Source organism: Cydia splendana, chromosome 18 (assembly GCF_910591565.1).
Source record: "Cydia splendana chromosome 18, ilCydSple1.2, whole genome shotgun sequence".
Classification (NCBI taxonomy): Eukaryota; Metazoa; Arthropoda; class Insecta; order Lepidoptera; family Tortricidae; genus Cydia; species Cydia splendana.
The window spans coordinates 663,733-689,946 of NC_085977.1; the positions used below are offsets into that span (position 1 = coordinate 663,733).

Sequence of the window (26,214 nt, forward strand, 5' to 3'; positions counted from 1 at the left end):
GAGTGCAAAATTTAAAGTTTATTAACTGACCAATCCACAAAAACGCTTCTGGCTCTCAAATATACGTGCGACGAACATTTCAAACGTGCGTGGACAGCCTACGTTTTTGCGGGTTCGCTTTCCATATAAACTTTTTTACTACGCTTTTCTTTGCACAGGAAATTAAAACGATTTTTCTTCATAAACCGCGCGATAAATCATTTTAGTCAGTAAATAAGTGCAATCTTTCAATCTCGCCCAAGGTCCCGATGGCGTGGAGGCGATTTGTTATGTCAATAAATTTTGCGCCATACACGCTTGTCGAGTGTGCTATTGTATCACAAGGCAGTGTAGAACCACGGAACAAATAGTACAGTAAATGCCCCAACTTAAGTACCCACGTCGCGGTACTATTAGCTGTATAGAAAAGTGAATATGTAATGTATGTTAGGGCACCGGCTGTACTAACGTACAGATGGTCCTCTCTCCAACAAAAATCACTATCACCAGCCTAAGCCTACGTTCTACTGCTGGGAAAATTACATAATTAATTAACGCTAGCCCAATGCGGGTTAAGGACTTCATAAACACCTTTGAATTTATTTTATAATGCAGGTTTACACACTATGTTTTCTTTCACGGAAATGCTGCTGTTAAAAACATGAAAATGGCGGGCTGGAGAGTAAAGCGGGTGCAGTGCAATCCACGTGCAATCCACACACAATTTTAGTTCGCGCACGAAGGGCGTAAGCCGCGAAGGGGCATATATAGGAGGATGCTGCCTTCCCTACGATTACTCTGAGTTAATGCTGGAACTCTATACTTACATAAACAGCTTGAAAAATGTTGTCAAATTAGCGAAAAACACGTATTATGATGATGGCATTACGTTTCAAACACTTTTCTCCTACAAGTATATCCAGATGAATGTAACTAATGAGCGTATTCATATGTCCACTCTGTCGCGACGCGAAACGAGCTGTTGCAACGTCTAATGGGCGGAGCACCATATTAGAATGTATGGAGCAAGAGTGACGTCACCGTGGTATGTGAATCCGACGGTGTAAGTAAAGATATACTGGTAGATAGAATGTGAAGAACGTGGGAAAAGTGCGCTTTGGTGCACACGTGTTGATCGATAGTTTTATAACAAGAAAGTGGCAAATAAGCCGAGAGCAGGGATTCGTGGCCTACTGGGCGGAGCTACAGTTGTTACAGGCTGCATCCGGGAGTGACCTAAAAACGCGAACGGCAAACGCGGGTGAATGGCTCGCTTGCGCATTCAAAAAATGAGTTTTGAAAATCGGAGAAAGAGGTAGAATTCTTTTCGGAAATTTAATAGGGTTACTTGGGATCATAAGTTTGAGAAATCCTATCCAAAGATACTTTTATAATGAGGAGGAAAGAATAATTCTTTATTCTTTAAATCCCCCCTCCAATTGAGGGGGGATTTAAATCTTCTCGGGGCAGAGGTGTACGGTTGGAGCCGGTAAAGTTTTATTTGACGTTCATAAGCGCATTGTAATATGCCTACTTGAATAAACTATATTTTATCTTTATCAAGAACAGCATTTTTTTCGTAAGCGGCCACCATAGCACAAAAATGCTGTTGACTTTTTTTAATCACTTTATACAGCTCCTCGGGGAAACCTCGACGACGTGCTGCTAATTATACACTACACAGCCAACGCGTTCACTGGAAGAAATTTCTCAGAAATCGATTGCCAGTACCTGAGAATCATTAGTTACAAACTTGTTTCTTTGGGACAGCTGTGTGATGATGTGGCGCCATCTGTGTATTTATGTATAGTAGCTTATTATTACTTATAAAGAATACAAATTTATTAATGTGGTAGGGGAATGGAGGACGCTAAATTTTTGTCAGTATCACTGCGGATTGCTTTCGGCACGAACTGACTGCGGCGCCCAAAACCTAATTACGCTAAAAGCCACGAGCGCTGGAAAATGTGCAGCGACTGTCAGTACATCTCATATTGAAAATTACAAAATATCGCACAACTGGCCTAGCACGTGGCCGTGACCTAAAAATAACAAAGCTTCGTCGTGACACCGTGACATAGACAAGTAGACTTTTTCTCGGGGTAATTATGTCATCCAATCAGAAATAAATCTTATTAGCAGTAGCGTAGAGTCGATTTAAATCCTCAACGGCAGGAAAAACTAGAAGTGCTCGAGGATCGACAGTGACAACGTGACGCGGAGTTGGTTGACATGTGGCGTTAGAAATTAATGTGTTTTTCAGTTGAAGCGCGAATGTGGCGTTACTGAAACGTCCATGGATTTCCACACGATTTCACTTTCCTCTAGATATATGTATAAGTTTCTTATTGGTACAAATAGTTGGACGACATGTTGCCGAAAGTAAAGGACACTTTCGCAAAAAATACTACTTTCTGGTTATAAACTATTTTAGTAAAAATACTCCCTCTCTAAGTAATTTTAACCTGAAGTCATAATTTAGCTACTTATCCCAGTTGTCCTCAACACACTCCATTAAATTTCCTTTTCCCAGTTGCCAATTAAGACACCAAAATGTGCAACATAAAATGGTTCAGCATTATTTTTCGGAAATAGGAAAAGAAAACCTAAATCTCTATTTGCTCCTTCTTACGCTTAGATTTTTGTAAAAGCCCTAAAATACTTCCAATGTTCCAATCTAGCTCTAGCTTGTTAAGAATTTGTTAATCATGGAAATTCGATAAAATTGAATTTTCTCTTTGGAAAACCCGACATTAACCTACTTTATTACGACTTAAATGAGTTTAATAATTCCCCTCGCCTCGCCCGTTTTGTTTGTCTATCGCGCCATCAACAAGATTTATACATTTTACACACAAAGCCAATTCATCGGATAGATAGGAACATTAGGAACAATAACGCTAAGTGGTCGGTTCACGCGAAGTTCTATAGCACCACGTTTATAATTGGATAATAGTTGGTAATCTCTGTACTCTGGCCTTGGACGACCTGCATGTTACTGTCATTATTGAACAAGCTCTTCGCCTCAAGCTACCGATATGCGAAAGATCTTTAGATCCGTAACAAGTATTCGTAATCAGAGGTCTTTCTTGTAATGGTTATAATGAATATCAACCAAGCTCAGCCGGCATAATGCATGTGACACGCCGCACCTGCCCGTGCACCTCTTCCACACACCAACACAACTTGGATGGGTTGTACTCACGACCAAACATTTGCCCCAACATTGTCACAGTGTGGCTATATTAAATCATATTTGTACAAATATTGGAATTTGACCAATTCCGTACCAGATTCGAATATAGTTTTTTGGCCCACTGTTCTAGTTTGCAATTGGACTAATACCAAGTGTTAATGACCGCGTTTCAAGCAAAAATGTGCCCTGAAATTATCAGTTGCAGGTTGTATTATGGCTTGGCGGCGAGCAAGGTCAAGGAGTTGCTCAAGCGACCGGTCCGCTGCGACTCGTTGCATAATCTTCCGAAGATGCCTATACCTGTTATTTGTTATTTCCCGTCTTTGAAGACCAGCAGGAAAGTTGAACGATTATACAAACCCGTGTTATGCGTGATATCAGAGAGAATTTGTAGGAAGAAGACATGGAAGTATTCTAATCGCAAACTAGTCGGAGGTAATCCAGTGTAACGTGACCTTTAGCTCAGTAGCAACTATATTTTATTCGCAGACGTACTTTGTATAGTGGTTCCTCTGAGCGTGCGACGCATCTGCTTTTAGAAAGCGTTTGGATTAACGGCCAGATCCCACCTAAACGTGATTTGACGTTATGATAAATGATCACGCGTCCCTGCCATCTACAGGCCTTTATAAATGTTTCGAGATTCCCGTCAACCCTTATCTGTTTCTCCCATCAAGTATAACGATGGCGGAAACTGGTGTATGAATATTTATATAAAACGTCTTAAAACTGTTGGGAAATTACGGAGACGAGTAACACTGATTTATATTTCATGGGCTGAACTAAACATATAGAAAGCAACGGAGGTGTAGTAACTATAATAGATCTCATTTAGATCTGACAGGGCATGAAGTCTCTGATAAAATAACCAGTAACACGTGGCAATGGCGATATAACTATATAATATCAAGAAATCAAGACATCAGGGTCATCAGGGACATATCTGTATTTAAAAAGGTTTTGCAATAACACACCAAGGTATATTCTTAGCCGATACTGTGTAATGCACTGAACTTAGAAATCGACTTCTTTTGTGTAGTGTAAATATCTTACTGTGACATTTGTTACATTCCTTAACTCCCACAATTTATTTCAAACAAACAACATGTTTATGGTATATCTAGTATCTAGGTCATTCCGTGCTTTATCAGCCCCTCTTCAAACTTCCTTTGTCTAAAATCCGAAAATAAACAAGGGTTGGAAAGCCCTCTCGAGAATCTGATAATAAAGCCAAAAAAACATCCCTGTACACAAGTACCGGTACCTATCTAGTATCTACATAACAATTCCACACGTGAATCAAATAACGAAATAACAAGCGTGGCAGCAATCTATTGCGATTCCACGCGACTCTGTCCTTGTCATTCAAAGAAGTGTGAGAAAGACGAAAGTAAAGTTTTACAAGAGCTGTAAACTGAGCAGCCCTGAGAAGTATAACCCTCTTTCCACAACAGGACTTAGCTAACAAGGAAATCCAAGTCGCTTCCATCCTTTAGTTGGTGGACGCCGCGTGCGAGCTCCGAACCGATCAATAGCACCATTTATGAAAATATGAATGACAAATGTGCCGCAATCTGCTAAAGAATCGGGGAGCCGCCTAAATATTTATGGCCCTTTATAACGTGAAATTACACCCAAACGCGGAGCGATACACTTTCAACACAATACAGAACGTCCTTTGTCTCTGTATCGGATAGGGTTTATGTTAATCTCGATTAATACCATGCTTTAGAACGTAACGCATGACCATCTATTTATCCTCCTTGTGTATCTCATCTATATGGATTTGTGTCATTTTGTGTATGTCTTTGAAGTTTAGAGCAATGTAAAATTCAGTGATTCAGTTTAATAGGCAAGTCATTTATATTCTCGAAAACTTAGAAGTAGTTAATAATTTTCATAACCTGTGCTGTGCTCTGAGGGCTAAGGTGTGATGTGAGACAGCAGTTAGCACAGCCTTACGATTGATTTTGTAATGATTAAATAATAATGGTCATTCACAATGTACTTTTAAGTAGGTATTAACAACATACGTAACACAGTAAAGTAACTAAGCGTAATACTGCGTGATTTGTGTAAGGAATTAACGCGCTCCGCTGAAATTGTTGTGTCAGAGTTTAGTTTGGGTTTCCGGTTTCCAAATCATTTGCCCCTTTATTGTTTTAGCTCCGAACTTCGCGGGTCTATTGAGTAGGGTAAGCAATTATGCCAAATATTTGAAACAAGAGCGTCTTTCATAACTAGATTCCTTATGAAGCTTGTCTAGTTTAAGTTTAATCACTCATCATGACACCAAGAAATTATGAACGGCTATTATACTAGCGAGATCAACGGTTCTATCTATTTGGGTCACACGGAGAATTAGGTTCTAATTTGTCTATCCTGCTTCTGGGAGTTCCACTTGTTACGTGGGAGTTGATAGACGATTTTATCATCTAGACTTTAGATACAGATTAGGAGTAGTGACAATCATAAACTACATCCTAAAATATATTTTCGAATAGTTTTATCTCAACTTGAGGAGGTATATTTCTTAGATTTTAGTCTGAAGTTGTATATGACATGACATGAGGACAGAGGTCATGACCTATTTATTCGCCCTCATAGATATCAAATCGGATTTAACCAAGCTGCAGATAAAATAAAATATATCGACCACGGTTCAATATCATTTAAATGACTTCAGTCACGTGATGTTTCATGTGTTTTGTACGTTTCAATAAACATTATCATAGTAAATAGGTGAGCTTATATGGAACATAACTCATAAACAATGTTATCCACAGGTACGACGGAAAGGGCGTGCCTGATCACCGGCTCCGTTGAGGGCATCATGGTGGTGCTGGACTTCATCATGGAGAAGATCAAGGAGAAACCCGAGCTGGTCAAGCCCTTCCCCGAGGGAGTAGACACCAAGATGCCCCAGGACAGAGATAAACAGGTAAATACCTTATCCCATACAGAATACAGACCATTTTCGTATCCCATCGTGGTTTTCCTGGTTCAAGAATTCGGGAAGGGCGATGACACCAAAATGAATAAACAGATAAAAGCAACTTTATCTCTTAATGAATGAAGACTGCTTTCGTTTGCAAGCTTCTAAAAATCGCGAGTGAAAAGGGAATACAGAGATTATGTCCCCCGGTTGAGTGCAGAACGCAATAACGATTAAAGTGTATTGAATTTAGATATCGTTGTCTGAAACAAGGATTGTTTATTGCAGATTACGTGTACTTTTACGATATTGTTTTGAATATATTTCAAAATCGTCTGTATATGGAGCGGCGTAATTATGCTAAGTCCCGAGACCTACACAGGTTACGTGTGCAGAATAAATTAACAAGCTCGACATAGTCACCTTTGTGTACATTAAACAGTGTATAAAAGTCTCTAGGTACCTAGTCATTCATCCTTTACGCGTGAATCTCGTTCATTTGAGATTTTATGAAACTGTATAGTTTTACGGAAGACCCCTCAAATCCGGATACAAACACAAGAATTAATGCAAAAAATAAGAGCGTAGCACGATTGTGATAATACTATTTATTTATTCCGTGGCGCGAGTGTCGACGATTGTACGGAATTTACCTATAAAACGATCACTACGTTGGGCCGGAATGAGTTCTGATACTGTATACAGATTTTAAGAAACCCAATGCAGTATATGCCGCAAACGCAAAGCGCAACTTACGCCATAAAAAAATATACCAACTTCTGTTTTCTCTGTAATTTAAGAGTATGATTATGCGTTGGCCAACTGCTATTATAGGTAGCGCATAGTTTGTATTTTGTCCAGCTTTAGTTTGTATTTCCCGGATATATTGTAGAATTATACGCGACTGTAAAGAAAGGCGCCGTATTTAGGGGACTATCCCCATTCCGTCCGCCGTTGAGTCCGCCGGTAAGTGGGTCGGCGGCACAGACATATATCTGAATAGATGCCGTACGGGTCGCAATCTGTATGACAAGTAAGAGGAGACGTACCTACTAGAACCGTTTGAACATTTGAAACATATCTAAACTATTCAAATAATACACATAAGAAGACGAACAGGAAAGCCCATTTGAATTGAGTTATTAAAATAACCAACGTCATAAAAACAGTCAAAATACTCTACAGAATTTCCATACATACCCATTTCCATTGCTTTTGACTATTAGCACGGGATTTGACCACATACAAATCTATGAAATGTGCAGTTTACTTTGACCCATTGCGTTGCATAAAACGGGGACAATTTCAACCTTTATAGACCCTGACGCAATGGCGCCAACCGAAGTCCGAGGTCTAGGTGCATTGGCTCTACTTATCTTTGCCTGGTCGGGTCCATCCTGCCTAACGATCGGCATGCCTGTCCGCCCCCCGGGGATTACTCGTAGATTTATATCCTTTGCCGACACATTAACACCAATAGGATACATACGTGGTGCTGCGACTAAACTGCCTCGAAATGTCACTGCAGAGTGGAGATCAATAAGGGTGGTGTGACAGAGGACGCCCACCTACGCGGTCGCTGAATTAAACCATGAGGTTTCCAGACACCATTAAACATTACCGACGAAATCGGAGGAACTATCTTATTGTTGGGGGGCCTTATTTACGGCTATATTTAGATCTTTTGTGCAATTCCCCCTCACTGCATTGTCAGCAGCATCTAACCTACACACATAACTTTTCCTCTTCGTTAGGATTTTCTTAGTTTCTAAGTTTTTATATCCCTAATAAACAAAGAAAATTTCTTCTTCTTCGCTAAACTACGGACACAATCGAGTGCAGGAGTTTATTTATTTATGTATTTATTTATTTACACAAGGAATTCCAACGGCTATAAACGATACATTTAACTTTTTAATTAGGCAGCAATACAGAGCCAATTATAGGCACTTACAGAATCTTTCTTTGAAATCTAAGAAATCTCTCTCTCAACCTTCCTGTCATGTTACTGTAGAAAAAAATATTAATATTAATCGCTGACTGTTCAGTTCATCGATAGCTCTCTTGTCTACTCGTTTCTCGTCATCACTTAAATGAAAAATTTAAAATTTCCACAGAAAGTGACTCACGTTCATTGCTTTTGAGTTGTTACGCAGTCGGCGTACAGCTGCTGTACGCTGCTGCTGCTGTCTAAGGATGGTATTCCATCTGTCCAGACTGTCCAATATCTTGGTCCAATGTGTATTTGCGTCTTACATTTTACTTAAAATGAGAGAGTGAGACGCAATGCACATTGGACACAGAAATTGGACAGGTGGAATACCACCCTAAGCGATGGAACAACATCCCAGGCTTTGTTAGAAAAGCTTACGACCGGCATAGTAATGCCGGGCTGATGGAATCTAAATAAAACCTATTAGGAGGCCCGCGGGAGCCCGCGCCTTACTCGTAAGCCGATGGAGGACTAATTGCTTTTTAGGGTTCTAATGTAATATTAGGCATGGTGATTGAGCCGAGTCTCACCTGATGGGAAATGATGACTGGGCCAAGTGGCTCACTGGTTTAGTAATAGCCCATAGCCTCGTGCTTCGACTAAACCTGGGTTGTATTTTACATCAGAGAATACAGTCAACGAGAATGAATCTCTAGTAAATCACTCAACAAATAAGTTTCTTCCGTATTATTAGAAGAACTACGCACAAGCATATTCACACTCGTAAATCTTATTGCTCTTTGCAGTGTGTGTTGTAGTTAAGCAGGCAGAGTGTTCAAAATTATTTGTCCCTTGTAAAGAGAGCAAATCCGTGTGCACTGTGCAGATCATTTTAAACACATCCTTATTTGCTCAACAACATTTGCTACTCACTTAACTTAGTCATAGACAAGTCTAATGGAAGCTAAATAAAATCTATTTGTAGGCCCGCCGGACTAGTGAGTATGTAAGCCGATGTCGACCAAATTGGTTTTTTAGGGTTTCATTGTAAATCGAAGTGGGGAATCCTATTACGATTAGGAGCTTTAGCGGACGCTCCGTACATTGCTAATAGGATGGGTTGATTTAGGAGCCAACCGGTCCCAAGTCCCTATATAATGGCATAAAGTTTGTGAGGGTACTATAACAGCAACACTTAACTAAGAGCCTGAAGCGAATGAAACGGTAATGTCTCTCTATCACTCTTCCATATAAGTGCGACAAAGAGACATTAGCGTTTCGTTCACTATTCGCGATTGGAATCTTGGCTAGGCCCCCTGACCATCAGTGGATCTTATGTCGTAGCAATAAGGTTTATTATAAGTTAACAGCGTGGCTGACGTTCGTACAAAAGATGACGTTAATTCTCTATGGTCTCCTTTTACACGGAACAACACGAATTGTGAACTCCGTTGATCTTGATGTATCTCCTAAATAGACTTACTTATTATTACTCCCATTAGGCCTGTTGGTTTAACTACAAAACTGGGCCCAATTAGCACACTAATTAGACTAATTAAAACGTCTAATGTATAATTTGGTCGTTACCTTAATTTCTAAGCCGAGGCATTAAGTAGCAAATTACACGGCTAGGGCGCTAAAATAAAGAATGCTTAGTTCACGGGAGTGCTATAAACATGCGACCTGAAGCTTTTCTTTATTGCCAGCCGCTGTTTACAGTACACTGACATTTCTATTACTACACTTACAGTACTATTTCACGCCACCTTGCTGAAACCTGGGGTTTCTGCATACCATTTAGCCACCTACACTATTTTTCTCGAACATGCATGCTAAAAAGGGAGAGACTCCCGCAAAGGATTTTTCTAAAAAAATGCTGGCTTAGACTGCCAGAGCTACGGAGACCGGTAACTGCGCCTCATACTATTCACAATTTTTAGGGTGAATGGATCTAAGATATGTTTTGATACTTTTTATGTAAATTTTCAGTTTTTGGGAAACTTTATATACCTCGGCAACTGGGATTGCTTACCTCGTATTAGTTAACGGTCTTGCTTGCGCTTGCCTATTTACATCACACTCTCGGTTGGCAATGGCAATAGATTTTCCAGCATTTCTAGTATTACTGTTCTAGCTAGGGTAACAAACTATTACGTTATGCATACAAATTATCAGCCTGATTGGAACACAGAATATAAATTGAGCTCAATTATCCCTAACGATTTCAGTCTGGATGATATTACGATTACGAGTTACATTCGATATCGTGACAGTATATTTCATAATGCCAATCGTACCAATTACGGCCGACAAACACCTAGTGGTCGTTGTAAAAATAAAATGATAATTGCCCTGGCTGCGTTCTCATTGCCTGCGCGTAGAGTTCTCAAATCAACCAATGTAAATTAATGTGATCTCGAGATCCGTAACGACTGTTTTATGAAAAAGAGGCAGGTAACGAAATTAAGGTTTTCAATGTTTCCGGAAGCGGCTCAGGGATCTCCAAACTTTTTAACCCGAGAACAACCTTAGATAAATTTATGGCTTTCGCTGTCAAGGGTCAAAACTTCTCTTTCGCTTCCTTTCCGTTTTGTAATTTGGAGACCCCTGCTTCAGAGACTTGCGGTACTTACAATTTTGGGTACTAGTAACTGCTACTGTGTTTCTGCTGTATTAACTGCATCACCAGGACATGCTACTATAGGATAAGCATGGCATCATCGTTTGGTGCATGCGAAACCCAGGAATACCGTTCAGGCTCTCAGTGCTTCTGCTAGGCAGTCCTAAGATTTGGAAGCCCATAATTTACAGTAATGCTCTGTTCTTGACGTGCTGGTGGATGGAGTTGTCTACAATTGCGCTAAACACTGAACAGAGATAGAAATATATGATCGGAGAGTACTTTTATACCGGTTCCCCGAGCCGTCTTCTCGCCCGTGTTACGCCGCGAATGGAACGACTCCATCGGTGTTATCAGACATGCGCGATAACACATTGATTTTCGAATCTCCCCCCAACGCTGATCGGTTTAGAGCTGAAATTCAGTTGGACCTGGATTGAAATAGGGGCGTTCAGGCGTATCATTGTTACGAATGCTGTTTGGATTGATAAAAATGTTGAATGAAATTAAACGAATGCGTCTGCGCTGTGTAAATGTGTCATCATATTATGGGGTTTCATATTGCCGGTTTTGAAGCGTTGATAAAAATAATTAGCTCATTTAGGTACCCAGGATCCATAAAAACTTTTAATGAAATCTACTTGGCTCAGAAAACGTACCCTCTGCGATGCTAATTCATTCTGTCTCCTTATATGGCTTATATTATGTGCAAAGTGCGTCGTGTGATCGCGATTTAGCAAAAATGTAAACTTGTGGGCCCAGCCAGGCAAGACAACTAGACGGCACGCAAGCTGAAGTAAAACCGGTCAAGTGCGAGTCGAACTCGCGTCCCAAGGGTTCCGTACTGCACTCATTTTCGAACGAGCGAGCAAAGCGAATTTCTTACATTCAACTTACTTACAACACACGGCTGGCTAGGGGCACGGCCAGGCATTTCCATGTTTTTTAACTGAGCTGTCAGAGGATAGTTAGTTACGCAATAAATAACTTTAGTAAATTTGTTCTAATTTTACCAAAATTTTGTTCAAGTATTATGTTAAGCATAGTGCCTATATTCTTTTTGCGTTGGTTAAGACGAAACGGGAGCTGAGCTAAAAGTCAATTTTGAGATTTCAAGCTGAATATACCCGTCGCTCTGACGGGGCGTGAGAGACTGTATTTGTGTGTGTAATGCACGCACACAGATGCGTACGCTTGCACCCGCGCGCGCCTCATTGCCGACAATTTGCAATGTTATTTTTCGTGCGTTACTGCCACGAGGCGTTCACTTATTACTTACTGTGTTGCGATTGAATTTTTTGACCCGGCTTACGTTTACGGAACTCGATAATCTTTCTACTACTGTGACTTGGCTTTGTTTACTTGACTTTGCTGATCAGCTTATTGTTTTGGACTCCGTGAGTTGTGGTTACCTATTGGACCGCACGCAATTCATCTACCTTTATTCAAGTAATTAAGCGTAATTAGCCGAAACCTTTATAAGAGTGTAATTCATAAGAAGTACATAAGATATAATTTATGTACTGGTTTGCTGTTAGCTTTTAATTGTATCACTTTACATATATGTTACTCAAATAACTAACACGGTTACACTGTTGTAAGAACATTATTTTTCAGGTAGGCCTTATTATACCTACTATAGGCCTTATTACCTCCTAGTACCTTAGTAGTACTAGTACTACTACGGAAATTGATTCAAAGACTCAAGACTGACTTAAGTGGCAGTAGGGTGTAGGGTTTTTTCTAGGCTTAATGAGTTCGCTGAAGCTTATTTTTTATACTTAGCGCACAGAACCACTAGTTTAACAGTATCAGCTCTAACCACATGTCACCATTTTGTCCTTTACGTAACAAGCTCAGGGGCCCAGAATATCCGATGTACCTATCAAATCAAGGTTCTGTACCAAATAAGGCCCGGTTATTATAGTTCGTTATTTTTTAGCATTAGAAAGAAGGTAAACAATCATGACGTGTCTTTTTATTAATAATTATTGAAAAACGCTTTCAAAAATTAGTTTATATTACTTATGAAAGCAAAAGAATATAAAAAAGTATATGATTAATACATACATACATACAATCACGCCTATTTCCCGGAGGGGTAGGCAGAGACCACGGATTTCCACTTGCTACGATCCTGACATACCACTTTCGCTTCCTTCACATTCATAACATTCCTCATACACGCTCGCCGGTTTAGGGTGCTCTTGCTCATTAATATGATTAATATGATTTATAATTCTAACATATTTGCTATGACTTATTTTTCAATGGTAATTTTTAATAAGACATGTCAAAATCTGTTACCTTAATGCAAAAACTTGGGTTCCGTACATAAGTCCGACTCACGCTTGACTGCACATTTCTAATAGGTTTTCCTGTCATCTATAGGTAAAGAACTATTTTGTGTATTTTTCAATATTTTAGACCCAGTAGTTTCGGAGATAAAAGGGGGTGAATGGTAATTTTTTGGCTGTTTTCTTAAATAACTTCGAACCTATGTATTTTAAAATTATAAAAAAAACATTTCCATCTTTAGGTCACTAATTTACATATGTGTACCAAATCTCAACTTAATTGGTCCAGTAGTTTCCGAGAAAATAGGCTGTGACAGACGGACAGACAGACAGACGCACGAGTGATCCTATAAGGGTTCCGTTTTTTCCTTTTGAGGTACGGAACCCTAAAAACGAACTTTAAGCGTGCTAACTTTCAAAATTTCATTTTTTATAAGATAGTATAAGTAGATGGGCAAAAATTTTGCGTCCATGTCCACCAGTGAGTAAGTGATTGAGATACCTAAACATTTAACTTTATAATGTAAAATGATATAATTTACTAACCTACTCGTTTAATTTCAGGTAGGTTGAATAAGGAACCAAGTAACCATGGGGAGGAGCAGTATTTACTAACATTTTCTTTTTGGGTCTTCAGAGTGTATCGTTTCCTTTTTTTTGCACATATTACACTTAAATATATATTCTCTGTGTAAACCCTTACGTCTTTCAATGACAAAGGCAAGATCAGCAAATGTACAATTTGTATGATCGTGCCTGATATTTGAGATCACAGAAAATAAATATTTTAAATCCACTATTCTGCGACCTTCTAAAATTTTGTTCTATCATGATTCATGATCAAAAAGCTCGGATTCAATAGTCATATCAAACGTCGATTATGCAGTTGATGATGAGCTTGCATTTTCTACCATTGGTGCTGCAAATGCATCAACCGGTGGCGATAAACTTTGCCCTCTTGTAAAACAAATTACTATTGTGATTGTGTCCAGCAAAAGGCCAAAATTCGGTTTACTTTCCTGTTTAAAATATTACTAATTTATTCATATTTCAGATTAGGTACATAGGTAACTGTCTGAATGTTACAATGCCAGCTGGCAAATTCTATCACATTTGTTTGTTTGGTAGTCATGGTAACATTCACTTACATCAAAGAGAATAAAGTCTATAGAGACGGATTGTCAAAGTAAATTATGTAGCCACTGTAAATTTACTGCCATCTTTCGACAGAACATAAAACTGTTAGAACGCCATTTGACTTTGATCCTTATTCTTTCAGTGATATGTGTTAACTTATTAAATATAATATTCACGCCATCTACTCGACTATAGGCCAAAGGTATGGTTCCATGTTTTCGAGCGATGGCGCCACAACCTTCAGCCTATGCTCGAGTAGATGGCGTGAATATTAAAATTTAAAAAGTTAACACACATCAGTTAAAGAATAAGGATCAAAGTCAAATGGCGTTCAAACAGGTTTAATCTTCTGTCGAAAGATGGCAGTAAATGAACTGTAGCTACATAATTCACCATGACAGTAACTCTCTTCTTCAAATCCTCTTTGCTTACATTGATATCCTTATTAAGATCTGTATCTTATTATCCAGACCTTAAAATATTGCCACCGTTGCCCTTTAAAAAAATACTGTTTAAATAATTGGCTACTCAAACAATGCTTCTATAGTATAAATAATGACTACACAAAAATGGGTAGTATTGTATATAATGCACGAAATAAGGCCCGATTCTTAAGCGGGTTTAAATTTTGAGGCCATGTCCGCTAATACTATAGACAAAATATCAAGTTTAATAAACACAAAAAAAAAAACATTGATGGGCCTTATTTTATAATTTAGGCCTTACTTTGTAATTTAAAGTAGAGTTAGGCCAAGAAAAATCTATAGCGATTTTGATAGAACACGCAGTGCAAGTATTATTTCAAACGTCGCTTCTATGAAATTATGACATATAAATAACACTTGCACTGCGTGTGCTATCAAAATTGCTGTAGACTTTTCTTGGTCTGACTCTAAAATATTCTTTATTACACCACAAACATAAAAACAAATTAAAAAAAAACCGGCGAAGTGCAAGTCGGACTCGCACACGAAGGGTTCCGTACCATTATTTATAAAAACGGTCACCCATCCAAGTACTGACCCCGCCCGACGTTGCTTAACTTCGGTCAAAAATCACGTTTGTTGTATGGGAGGCCCCACTAAAATTTTTATTTTATCCTGTTTTTAGTATTTGTTGTTATAGCGGCAACAGAAATAAATCATCTGTGAAAATTTCAACTGTCTAGCTATCACGGTTCGTGAGATACAGCCTGGTGACAGACGGACGGACGGACAGCGGAATCTTAGTAATAGGGTCCCGTGTTTTACCCTTTGGGTACGGAACCCTAAAACCGATTTACAATGTAGATAAAGGTAGCAACAGGCGGTCTTATCGCTGTTAGTTCTTATTCTTCGTTTGTTTAGCATTAGAGTGAAGGTGACGTGCAATCGTATAATTATTTAGCTTTTTTTGTAATAGTTATGTACTTAGTGGTTAATATTAGTATTTACTATTTTTTTTTTCAATAATGCTTAAAAACGAAGTATAGACATGACAACCAAATATTAACGCCATTGTACACTGAGAGAAAAAACTAACAAAAACACACTTAGAATTACAAAAATAAAACTTAATCCGGGGACAAGGAGAGTCAACTAATAGGAACAAATTGACTTTTGCAATTTCCATTTAGTAGGAAATACAACTTCTATATTTGTAATTTGAAGTATGCTAGAGTAATTTCAGAAATTTGGTTTTGTTATTCCGAGAGGTGCTTTAGCAATATCGGAGGTGATGACGTCATGGGTGAAAACTAACCGTTTTGTAATTCTAAGCGTGCTTTAGCAATATCGGAGACGATGACGTCATAGGTTTTACTAAACTGTACTGCGATTCCAAGCTAGCTGTTGTTATTCTAGAGATAATGACGTCACAGGCAAAAACTAAACTGTTTGCAATTCCTCCGCCCCTAGCAAACGGGCGCCGCAAGAGCATGTAGCGCGCGTGGTAGCTACCCGTCTCTATTTCTGTCTGTATGAATAAAAAAGCATTTGGTAGTATATCTCTGTACTAAAGAGGCACTATAAAAGCCTGTCGAGATATTCTACCCATTCCTTTCTTATTCATACAGTCAGAAAGAGACTAGTAGTTATTACGCGCGCAACATGCTCTCGCGGCGCACCTGTGCTAGGGAGGTTGGAATTGCAAACAGTTTAGATTTACCTTTGATGTCATTATCACTAGAATAACAACAGCTAGCTCGAAGTTGCAGAACAATATATTCCTGTAGACCCCAACTACACAGTAGGTCGCGGGTTAATATGTCCATGGCCCACAATATATCCTAAATTTATTATTTAACTTAAGTATGTTTTAAACAAAGAAGACACGAGACACGCCCGCCGGACATCCGACACAATACTAACTCTAACCAAATGAACGTAGCAAGTAGTAAATTTTACTAAAATCACTAACATTCGTTTCGCTGTGTTGGTATTACAAAACTCGTTTAGTGATTGGTACAACAATGAACATAAACACAACAAGTCTATCTACTAAATACCAGTAAACTTTGTAATGTCGCTATAGTAACAACTGAATTGTTATTTTAAATGGGGTAATGTTATTCCCTCGAACTTGTTTTTTAGATATTACAAAACTATGTAAGTGAGACATTTACTAAAATCATAACTTGAAATCACAGATGCTTTTTTCCAAAAATCACAAACTTTACTAGTAAAAATCGGAGAATTTTAGTAGTAATAAAAATGGATTGTAACAAATACTGAACTTTGTTTAATGCTCCATTTACTAAAGTCTGTTTGCTGAAATTAGATTTAGTATTACTGAGCTGTTTGTAGAAATAAATAAATTTTACAGAAATAGTGAAACTTCCATGATTACTACTAAAACTTCATTTTTTCCCCCAGTACAGAACTGTTTATTAATTCCTGGTGGTGATTTTTCTCTCAGTGTAGGGCAGGATATACAGAACATGAATCATTAGTACTGTCACGCTCCGTGATTGTTGAGCCATTTAGGGTTCTAGCTAAATTGGACATTCCATAGTGCACGAGTAAGTATGGAACAACCAATTCAGCTAGGACCCTAAATTGCTCGACAATTACGAAGCGTGCCTGTAGGTACCTAAAAATTTTGTTAACCCATTTTAACCATGCAATAAAATATTTTTGATTTTGATTTCTAATTTGAAATATTAGAATCAAAAAGTTCATAATAGATTGTATATCATAACTACAAAAATGTGTTCCCTACTCTCAACCCAAAACCCCTTGTATCTTAGGATCTAGATATTTTCACACAAGACGGTTTATCGATAACTTCTTACATCACTAGATTATCGACATTAAATGTCGACTATTGCCCATCACTTTTCTGGCTGTGTACGTATTTAGAAACTTGACTCCGCCCCTAAAATTAGTGCGATAGGGACAACTGCAGCTGAAGCGAAAAATCCTGCGTAAAAATGACAAAAATCGAGGTTTCGTAGTCCTCTTTTTCCTCCCCCAAAACTTAACCAATCGTAACCAAATTTGGAAATCTAAATGATTATGAAATTATCTGTGTCGGACCGTTTTGCTTTTTTGGCTAATTGATATCAGTTTTGAATACCACGCCTCTCATTGCGGCATAGTCTATTAGGCCATTTTGGCCGTTTTTGAAGGGCTCTAGCGCCTTAAAAAACAAAAATATCAAAAAAAGCAAAACGGTCCGACACAGATATTGACAATATTAATCTGTGTTGAAAAAATCATTGCTCTAGCTTCAAAAACCACGGAGGAAAACGAGGACTACGTTTGTATGGAGGAATGACCACTCCTGTTGGCTCTTAAGCGTATCTCTATTATTTCAAGATACCTATTAAGTGCCACTTGCACAATTCAACTAACCTGGGGTTAACCGGTTAAACCTGGAGTTACTATGGTTACCAGTACAATTTGACACTGAGTTAACGGTTTAACTGCTTAACCTCAGGTTAGTAGGAATGTGTAAGTGGCCCTAACAGATATAAATACGTCTGACACGGCAGTTCGGTCTTCTCATTTAGCTACTTAAACCAATTATTTGTTCTATGTTTGAGCACTAACGTCCTACAGCTCATCCTTCGACCTTGCGTGGAGGCGCACCTCTCTCGGATGCTTCAGGCCTTTTGGCCCCACGCAGAGCTTGGCCTTCGACCTTCGCACTAGCTGTCCACACCATGTTTCACGTAAACAATTGCAGTCGTGGCCCTGATACAGCCTACCCGCTATTTTTAATCTTAAGTCCTACTCACGCTCGACTGCAGAATTTTTATAGATTTTCCAGTAATCAAAAGGTAAAGAACTATTGTTCGTGTTTTTTCCAAAATTTAGGCCTGTAGTTTCAGATAATTGGACACTTAATACGACACGACCACTTCTTTAAAACTATCCTGGAGGGACGGATAGGATGCAAGCGAGGTAGAGGAAAACCTACACTGAGACAAAAAACTAACAAAAACACACTTAGAATTACAAAAATAAAACTTAATCCGGGGACAAGGAGAGTCAACTAATAGGAACAAATTGACTTTTGCAATTTCCATTTAGTAGGAAATACAACTTCTATATTTGTAATTTGAAGTATGCTAGAGTAATTTCAGAAATTTGGTTTTGTTATTCCGAGAGGTGCTTTAGCAATATCGGAGGTGATGACGTCATGGGTGAAAACTAACCGTTTTGTAATTCTAAGCGTGCTTTAGCAATATCGGAGACGATGACGTCATAGGTTTTACTAAACTGTACTGCGATTCCAAGCTAGCTGTTGTTATTCTAGAGATAATGACGTCACAGGCAAAAACTAAACTGTTTGCAATTCCTCCGCCCCTAGCAAACGGGCGCCGCGAGAGCATGTCGCGCGCGTGGTAGCTACCCGTCTCTATTTCTGTCTGTATGAATAAAAAAGCATTTGGTAGTATATCTCTCTACTAAAGAGGCACTATAAAAGCCTGTCGAGATATTCTACCCATTCCTTTCTTATTCATACAGTCAGAAAGAGACTAGTAGTTATTACGCAACATGCTCTCGCGGCGCACCTGTGCTAGGGAGGTTGGAATTGCAAACAGTTTAGATTTACCTATGATGTCATTATCACTAGAATAACAACAGCTAGCTCGAAGTTGCAGAACAATATATTCCTGTAGACCCCAACTACACAGTAGGTCGCGGGTTAATATGTCCATGGCCCACAATATATCCTAAATTTATTATTTAACTTAAGTATGTTTTAAACAAAGAAGACACGAGACACGCCCGCCCGACATCCGACACAATACTAACTCTAACCAAATGAACGTAGCAAGTAGTAAATTTTACTAAAATCACTAACATTCGTTTCGCTGTGTTGGTATTACAAAACTCGTTTGGTGATTGGTACAACAATGAACATAAACACAACAAGTCTATCTACTAAATACCAGTAAACTTTGTAATGTCGCTATAGTAACAACTGAATTGTTATTTTAAATGGGGTAATGTTATTCCCGCGAACTCGTTTTTTAGATATTACAAAACTATGTAAGTGAGACATTTACTAAAATCATAACTTGAAATCACAGATGCTTTTTTCCAAAAATCACAAACTTTACTAGTAAAAATCGGAGAATTTTAGTAGTAATAAAAATGGATTGTAACAAATACTGAACTTTGTTTAATGCCCCATTTACTAAAGTCTGTTTGCTGAAATTAGATTTAGTATTACTGAGCTGTTTGTAGAAATAAATAAATTTTACAGAAATAGTGAAACTTCCATGATTACTACTAAAACTTCATTTTTTCCCCCAGTACAGAGCTGTTTATTAATTCCTGGTGATGATTTTTCTCTCAGTGTAGACGCGGCTTTTTAGAACAAGTGAAAGAAAAGTAGGGGTCGTGTCGTATCAAAAAGTCAAAAAGCTGGCGCAAGTGATAGGGAAAGCTGGAAGATACTCCACTGACAAGAGAATATCTCATAAGTTAATGATAATGAGTTTCAGACGCTTGAAGTAGGTACTAATTTTGTTCTGTTTTAGCACTAACCTCCCGCAACTCGGCCTTCGGCCGCGCGTTTCTAAAAGCCTCTGCGGGACGCTTCGGGCCTTCGGCCATACGCGTAGCTCGGCCTTCGCAATAGCTGTCCACACCACGTTTCACGTAAAACATTACAACTGTGACCCTAAAACAGACCAACCGCGTTTTTTTCCTTAACTCCGACTCATGCTTGACTGTAGATTTCTAATAGGGTTTCCTGTCATCTAGAGATGAAGAACTATTCTATATATTTTTTTCAAAATTTTAGACCCAGTAGTATCGGAGTTAAGGGGGGGGGGGGGGGGGTCATTTTTTGCCTATTTTCTTAAATAACTTCTAAACTATTTAATATAAAATTATAAAAAAAAAATATGTTTGAGATCCTAAAAATAAGCCCTTTCATTTAATATATAAGACGATATGGTTTGCAAAACTTTGTTTTTTAATTTTCTCACTTCCCCCCCAAAAGTGCCCCATATGTTCAAAATTATTTTGTTTTGATTACATGTCCGTCTTTGGGTCACAGACTTGCATATGTGACTTAGGTGATTCACTTTTGTATGGAGAAAAAAAAGTTGTAATATTTTTCCTGACTTTGCTCACCAATGGAGTCTCCCCACACTAAAAACTATCTATTTCAATTTTCAAAAGAATCGAATAACGTTTAGAGGTTGCACAAGTTGAAAAGGTAGAGTGAGAACCCCATACATTGCGTGAAAATGAACTATGTTCTAAAATGACAAAATATAATGAACTGATACTACACTGAGAGAAAAAACTAACAAAAACACACTTAGAATTACAAAAATAAAACTTAATCCGGGGACAAGGAGAGTCAACTAATAGGAACAAATTGACTTTTGCAATTTCCATTTAGTAGGAAATACAACTTCTATATTTGTAATTTGAAGTATGCTAGAATAATTTCAGAAATTTGGTTTTGTTATTCCGAGAGGTGCTTTAGCAATATCGGAGGTGATGACGTCATGGGTGAAAACTAACCGTTTTGTAATTCTAAGCGTGCTTTAGCAATATCGGAGACGATGACGTCATAGGTTTTACTAAACTGTACTGCGATTCCAAGCTAGCTGTTGTTATTCTAGAGATAATGACGTCACAGGCAAAAACTAAACTGTTTGCAATTCCTCCGCCCCTAGCAAACGGGCGCCGCGAGAGCATGTCGCGCGCGTGGTAGCTACCCGTCTCTATTTCTGTCTGTATGAATAAAAAAGCATTTGGTAGTATATCTCTGTACTAAAGAGGCACTATAAAAGCCTGTCGAGATATTCTACCCATTCCTTTCTTATTCATACAGTCAGAAAGAGACTAGTAGTTATTACGCGCGCAACATGCTCTCGCGGCGCACCTGTGCTAGGGAGGTTGGAATTGCAAACAGTTTAGATTTACCTTTGATGTCATTATCACTAGAATAACAACAGCTAGCTCGAAGTTGCAGAACAATATATTCCTGTAGACCCCACTACACAGTAGGTCGCGGGTTAATATGTCCATGGCCCACAATATATCCTAAATTTATTATTTAACTTAAGTATGTTTTAAACAAAGAAGACACGAGACACGCCCGCCCGACATCCGACACAATACTAACTCTAACCAAATGAAGGTAGCAAGTAGCTGTGTTGGTATTACAAAACTCGTTTAGTGATTGGTACAACAATGAACATAAACACAACAAGTCTATCTACTAAATACCAGTAAACTTTGTAATGTCGCTATAGTAACAACTGAATTGTTATTTTAAATGGGGTAATGTTATTCCCGCGAACTCGTTTTTTAGAAAAAAGTTTTAAAAGTCTTTGCTTACGGTGGCGTCGTTGATCGGGTCGCCACTTTCCCGAATGAAGGTTGAGGGAGGCGATGGCTGAGATACGCGTCATACTCGTGAACGGGTGCTGTTTGTTAAGACTGGTCTGTTTAAGCTAACACAAGCTATTATACTTAGTAACTTTATTTTTATTAATTAATTACAGTGAGACGCCTCATTCTGCTCTCGTATGTTTCTTTTCTCTTAATGAATGTATTACAGCCTGGCAAAAAAGAGTAGAAATTAAAAAGTGACAACACTGTAGTGTCGTCCCTTTCAAATCAACATATATAAGAGAACGGGACGACAATACAGTGTTGCCACTTTTTAATTTCTACTCTTTTTTGCCAGGCTGTAATTATACAGGATATTGACTCTTGGAGACCCTATACATCTCTAAGGATAACTTGATAAACTATATAATCTTATAGTTCTGACACCTAGAGACATTTACACCTCTAAATATTATAGATTTTTTTTTGTGTTTTGTATCTGTATTTTTTATGTAATTCGACATTAAGAGACCATATACATCTCTTAGTAATTGTAATACGTTAGATTGAATTGTTAGTTTTATTTTATTAAATTGTTGATGTTATTATTTTTGCTTGTAATTATGTAAATTCAATGATGACGTGTAAAAGTGCCCTTGTGGCCTATTTGCTTAATAAATGTTGATGTTTGATGTTTGATGTTAGATATTACAAAACTATGTAAGTGAGACATTTACTAAAATCATAACTTGAAATCACAGATGCTTTTTTCCAAAAATCACAAACTTTACTAGTAAAAATCGGAGAATTTTAGTAGTAATAAAAATGGATTGTAACAAATACTGAACTTTGTTTAATGCTCCATTTACTAAAGTCTGTTTGCTGAAATTAGATTTAGTATTACTGAGCTGTTTGTAGAAATAAATAAATTTTACAGAAATAGTGAAACTTCCATGATTACTACTAAAACTTCATTTTTTCCCCCAGTACAGAACTGTTTATTAATTCCTGGTGGTGATTTTTCTCTCAGTGTAAAATCGAATGAGAAAACTGAATTTTGCGTCTAAAACACGATAAAAGCACTTTTCCTTTGGAAACAGGTGGAAAAACTGAAAAATCTTAATTAGAACATTTATCGAGTAACCAAAATCCAAGTTTACTACTAATTTTAAAATTTATTTATATGTAGAAGGTTCAGTATCACACTACTCTCCGCTTTGATGGTAGCCGCTTAAACCATTTTCTACCCTCCGATGTAGAGTCGTTGGTTATTTGAAAAATCTTTGTTGATGTTGTGCAACCTCTAAATGTTGACCGATTTTAATTTTTTTTAACATATAATATTTTTTTATCAGTTAGAACAAGAATTCGATCAAAGTCAGATGAAAATCGAAAATTCGGAAAAATGAAACACCCTAAATTATGTGTACCGAATTTCAACTTAATTGGTCCAGTAGTTTTGGAGCAAATAGGCTGTGACAGACGGACGGACAGACAGACGCACGAGTGATCCTATAAGGGTTCCGTTTTTTCCTTTTGAAGTACGGAACCCTAAAAATGGTCTAAGTATATCAAGAGTAAATTAATTTAATGTTTTTCATTGTTATTTTTGTAATATGTAGGTAGGTATAGCGTTTCCGGTACGGTTTTTGTAGGTCATCATCATCATCATCATCTCAGCCATAAGACGTCCACTGCTGAACATAGGCCTCCCCCTTTGGGGGGTGTATGCCATAATCGCCACGCTTGGCAGGCGGGTTGGCGATCGCAGTCGAGTACATCGAATTTGAGGGACGCTGCTGCCCGTCCACCGGTGGTCTTGGACGTAGTTTAAGGACATACCCGGGTCCGGGGGTTTTTGTAGGTACCAAAGTTTTATTGTAAATTGTTATCCTTCCAATCCTTAACATTCAGAAAAAAGAAAAGCAAATTAGAACCCAATTCTGCGAATGACCCAACAACATAAACAAAGAACGTTAAGTTACATTTCAGCAGGCCTATTTTAGTTGCGGCTTTTCTTCCATTCAAATCAGATTTCCTCAAGCGCTTTATTGAGTAAAATAGTAAATTCGCTCGGTCCCTGCAAATTAGTGTTTTTCGGGAGAATTGGGGTAGGGGACGATTCACAAAGCTTACCAGTACGTGAAGTAATATAAATCAGACTCAAAATCAAATTTAGTTTACACGAATAAGGATCAAAGCATAATAGTAATGAGCTCTGCTGACCAGGAACGAAGCGTTTTACGAATATTCTTCGTGTGTCGATGTGTAAGTTTAATAATAATAATCTTGAGAGACTCTCGCTAGGTGGTTGGATCAAGGGTCAGATGCAGAAGGCGGTGATCTTGGACACGGCGCGGATAGTCCGCCGGTTCCTCTCTCTGCGGCCCTGACCACCGGTAGCTTGGGCCTTGCCCCGCTGCTGGCGGCACCCTAGGTTAGGTTTTTTATAATGTGTTTATATGTATTTTTTATCGTTTTGTAAGTGTTTTTATATTTTACTTTTATATTCATATTATAAAAACCCTAACTTAAGACGAAAAATAAATAAATATAATAATAATAATCAGCCTATATACGTCCCACTGCTGGGCACAGGCCTCCTCTCATGCGCGAGAGGGCTTGGGCTATAGTCCCCACGCTAGCCCAATGCGGATTGGGGACTTCACATACACCTTTTGAATTTCTTCGCAGATGTATGCAGGTTTCCTCACGATGTTTTCCTTCACCGAAAAGCTCGTGGTAAATATCAAATGATATTTCGTACATACGTTCCGAAAAACTCATTGTGTAAGTTTATGATTACTAAACTAGTTACAGAATAAAATAGTTAGGTATCTTGCTTGGTTGCCGGGCATTCGCATCAGACGAACCTGCATATATGTGACCTCGAGCACCTATGCGTTTTGTTTGCCCAGCGTTGAAGGAGGCACTTATCTGCTTGAAAAGACTGGATACTCCCCAATAAGTACATATGGATAAGCTATTACCATCTTTCTCTATCTGGTAGCTGCTTCGCGCTCTTTTAGGAACGCAAGGAGAACCGTGAGCTAGGGTAGGTTGTACGTACAACAGTTGGTAGCTTTGAGGTATTTGAAGTAGGTATGTGAATACCTGCCATCCCAGAATCGTTCGACTCGCTGCCGCTTAGTACACGATTGTTATTCTGCGCATATGCCTGGATTATGAAGCCGCTCAGCGCTATATCGAATATTGATTAAAAACACAATGGCTTTTCGCGGCGTTTTAACCAAATTTCCTCTCACAACACTTTGCCATTTCGGTCTGTGTACCTGACGGAAATATGTTAAGGGTAACCTCCTAGACGTCTCTCGGGCCGATGTTAATGTAGGTACCTATAGTTCATCTCTAGGGATCCCAGTGACGTAGGTCGTCCGATAAGAAGAAATTAATTTCCCGCTTCGTGATCTATTCATTCATTCATTGCTATTTCGAACTTATCAATATAGTGTAGTAAATGAAGCAAGTTGTTGTATGGATGCATTAATTTCTCAGTCGATGAAATTTTGCTTGGTTATTGTATAGTATGAGCCGAAACTAACATATAAATATCCAAAAAAAAAACACTCCTAAGTTAGGTATTTATACGTAAAAATACAAATCTGTTTATATTGTGAACCGAGTAATTCCTCCGTCCAAAATTATTTTACCAAATAAGTTATTTGTATCAGTATGTGATACTAGAAAAAAATCAAAAACTTTTGTTAAACATGAGAATAGTTTTTTTTATGATAATTCCTTTTTTGACGCTCATTTTCATCGGAAAATTACTCTGCCATTTTTTCCTTCTTATATGATCTTAGAATATAATTTGGCGTAGTGGGTAAGAAAATCAAAAAAAAATGCTTACTCAAGTTTATGTATTTTAGAACTATTAAAAACTGAGAGTGGAAAATTTCTCAGCCTGATTTCTTTTTAAATATATACTAAGTAGTCACGTATATACATAAATCCAAAATATCCAAAAGAAATATCATCCCTTGTGTACCCCGCTCCCTATACACTGCTCCCGATATGTTTAGTTTTTAATAGGCTCGTAATTTTTTTGGATGTTTTTACAGTTGAATGGAAAGAAAACTGAACTTAATTCAATAAATAAAATGGATAGAGAAATTTTCCACAGCGAGTAAAAAGGCAATTTCTGAAAAAAGTATAGTTACATGGTAACTTTTTTAGATTTTCAATTTGTAGGTATAAATCGGCAATAAAATGGCATTCCAGTGAAAAAATTAGACTAAGCAACTTTCCGGTCCAAGACACGCCAAAAAATTATGTTTTGTTAATTTTGGTATTTCTGCGGGGATAT

General features: G+C 38.1%; 1 protein-coding gene and 1 long non-coding RNA gene across 9 annotated transcripts in view; both read left to right on the forward strand.

The window, feature by feature from the left end:
- Nucleotides 1-26,214, forward strand: part of LOC134799385 (uncharacterized) — a 170,037-nt gene that overhangs the window by 103,232 nt on the left and 40,591 nt on the right. The window lies entirely within an intron of this gene.
- Nucleotides 1-26,214, forward strand: part of LOC134799334 (RNA-binding protein Pasilla) — a 104,149-nt gene that overhangs the window by 53,253 nt on the left and 24,682 nt on the right. For all 8 annotated transcript variants that reach the window (XM_063771734.1, XM_063771732.1, XM_063771733.1 and 5 more), the window contains one exon: nucleotides 5,962-6,116. In XM_063771734.1, coding sequence (XP_063627804.1) covers nucleotides 5,962-6,116 — 155 coding nt within the window. The remainder of the gene's footprint in view (nucleotides 1-5,961; nucleotides 6,117-26,214) is intronic.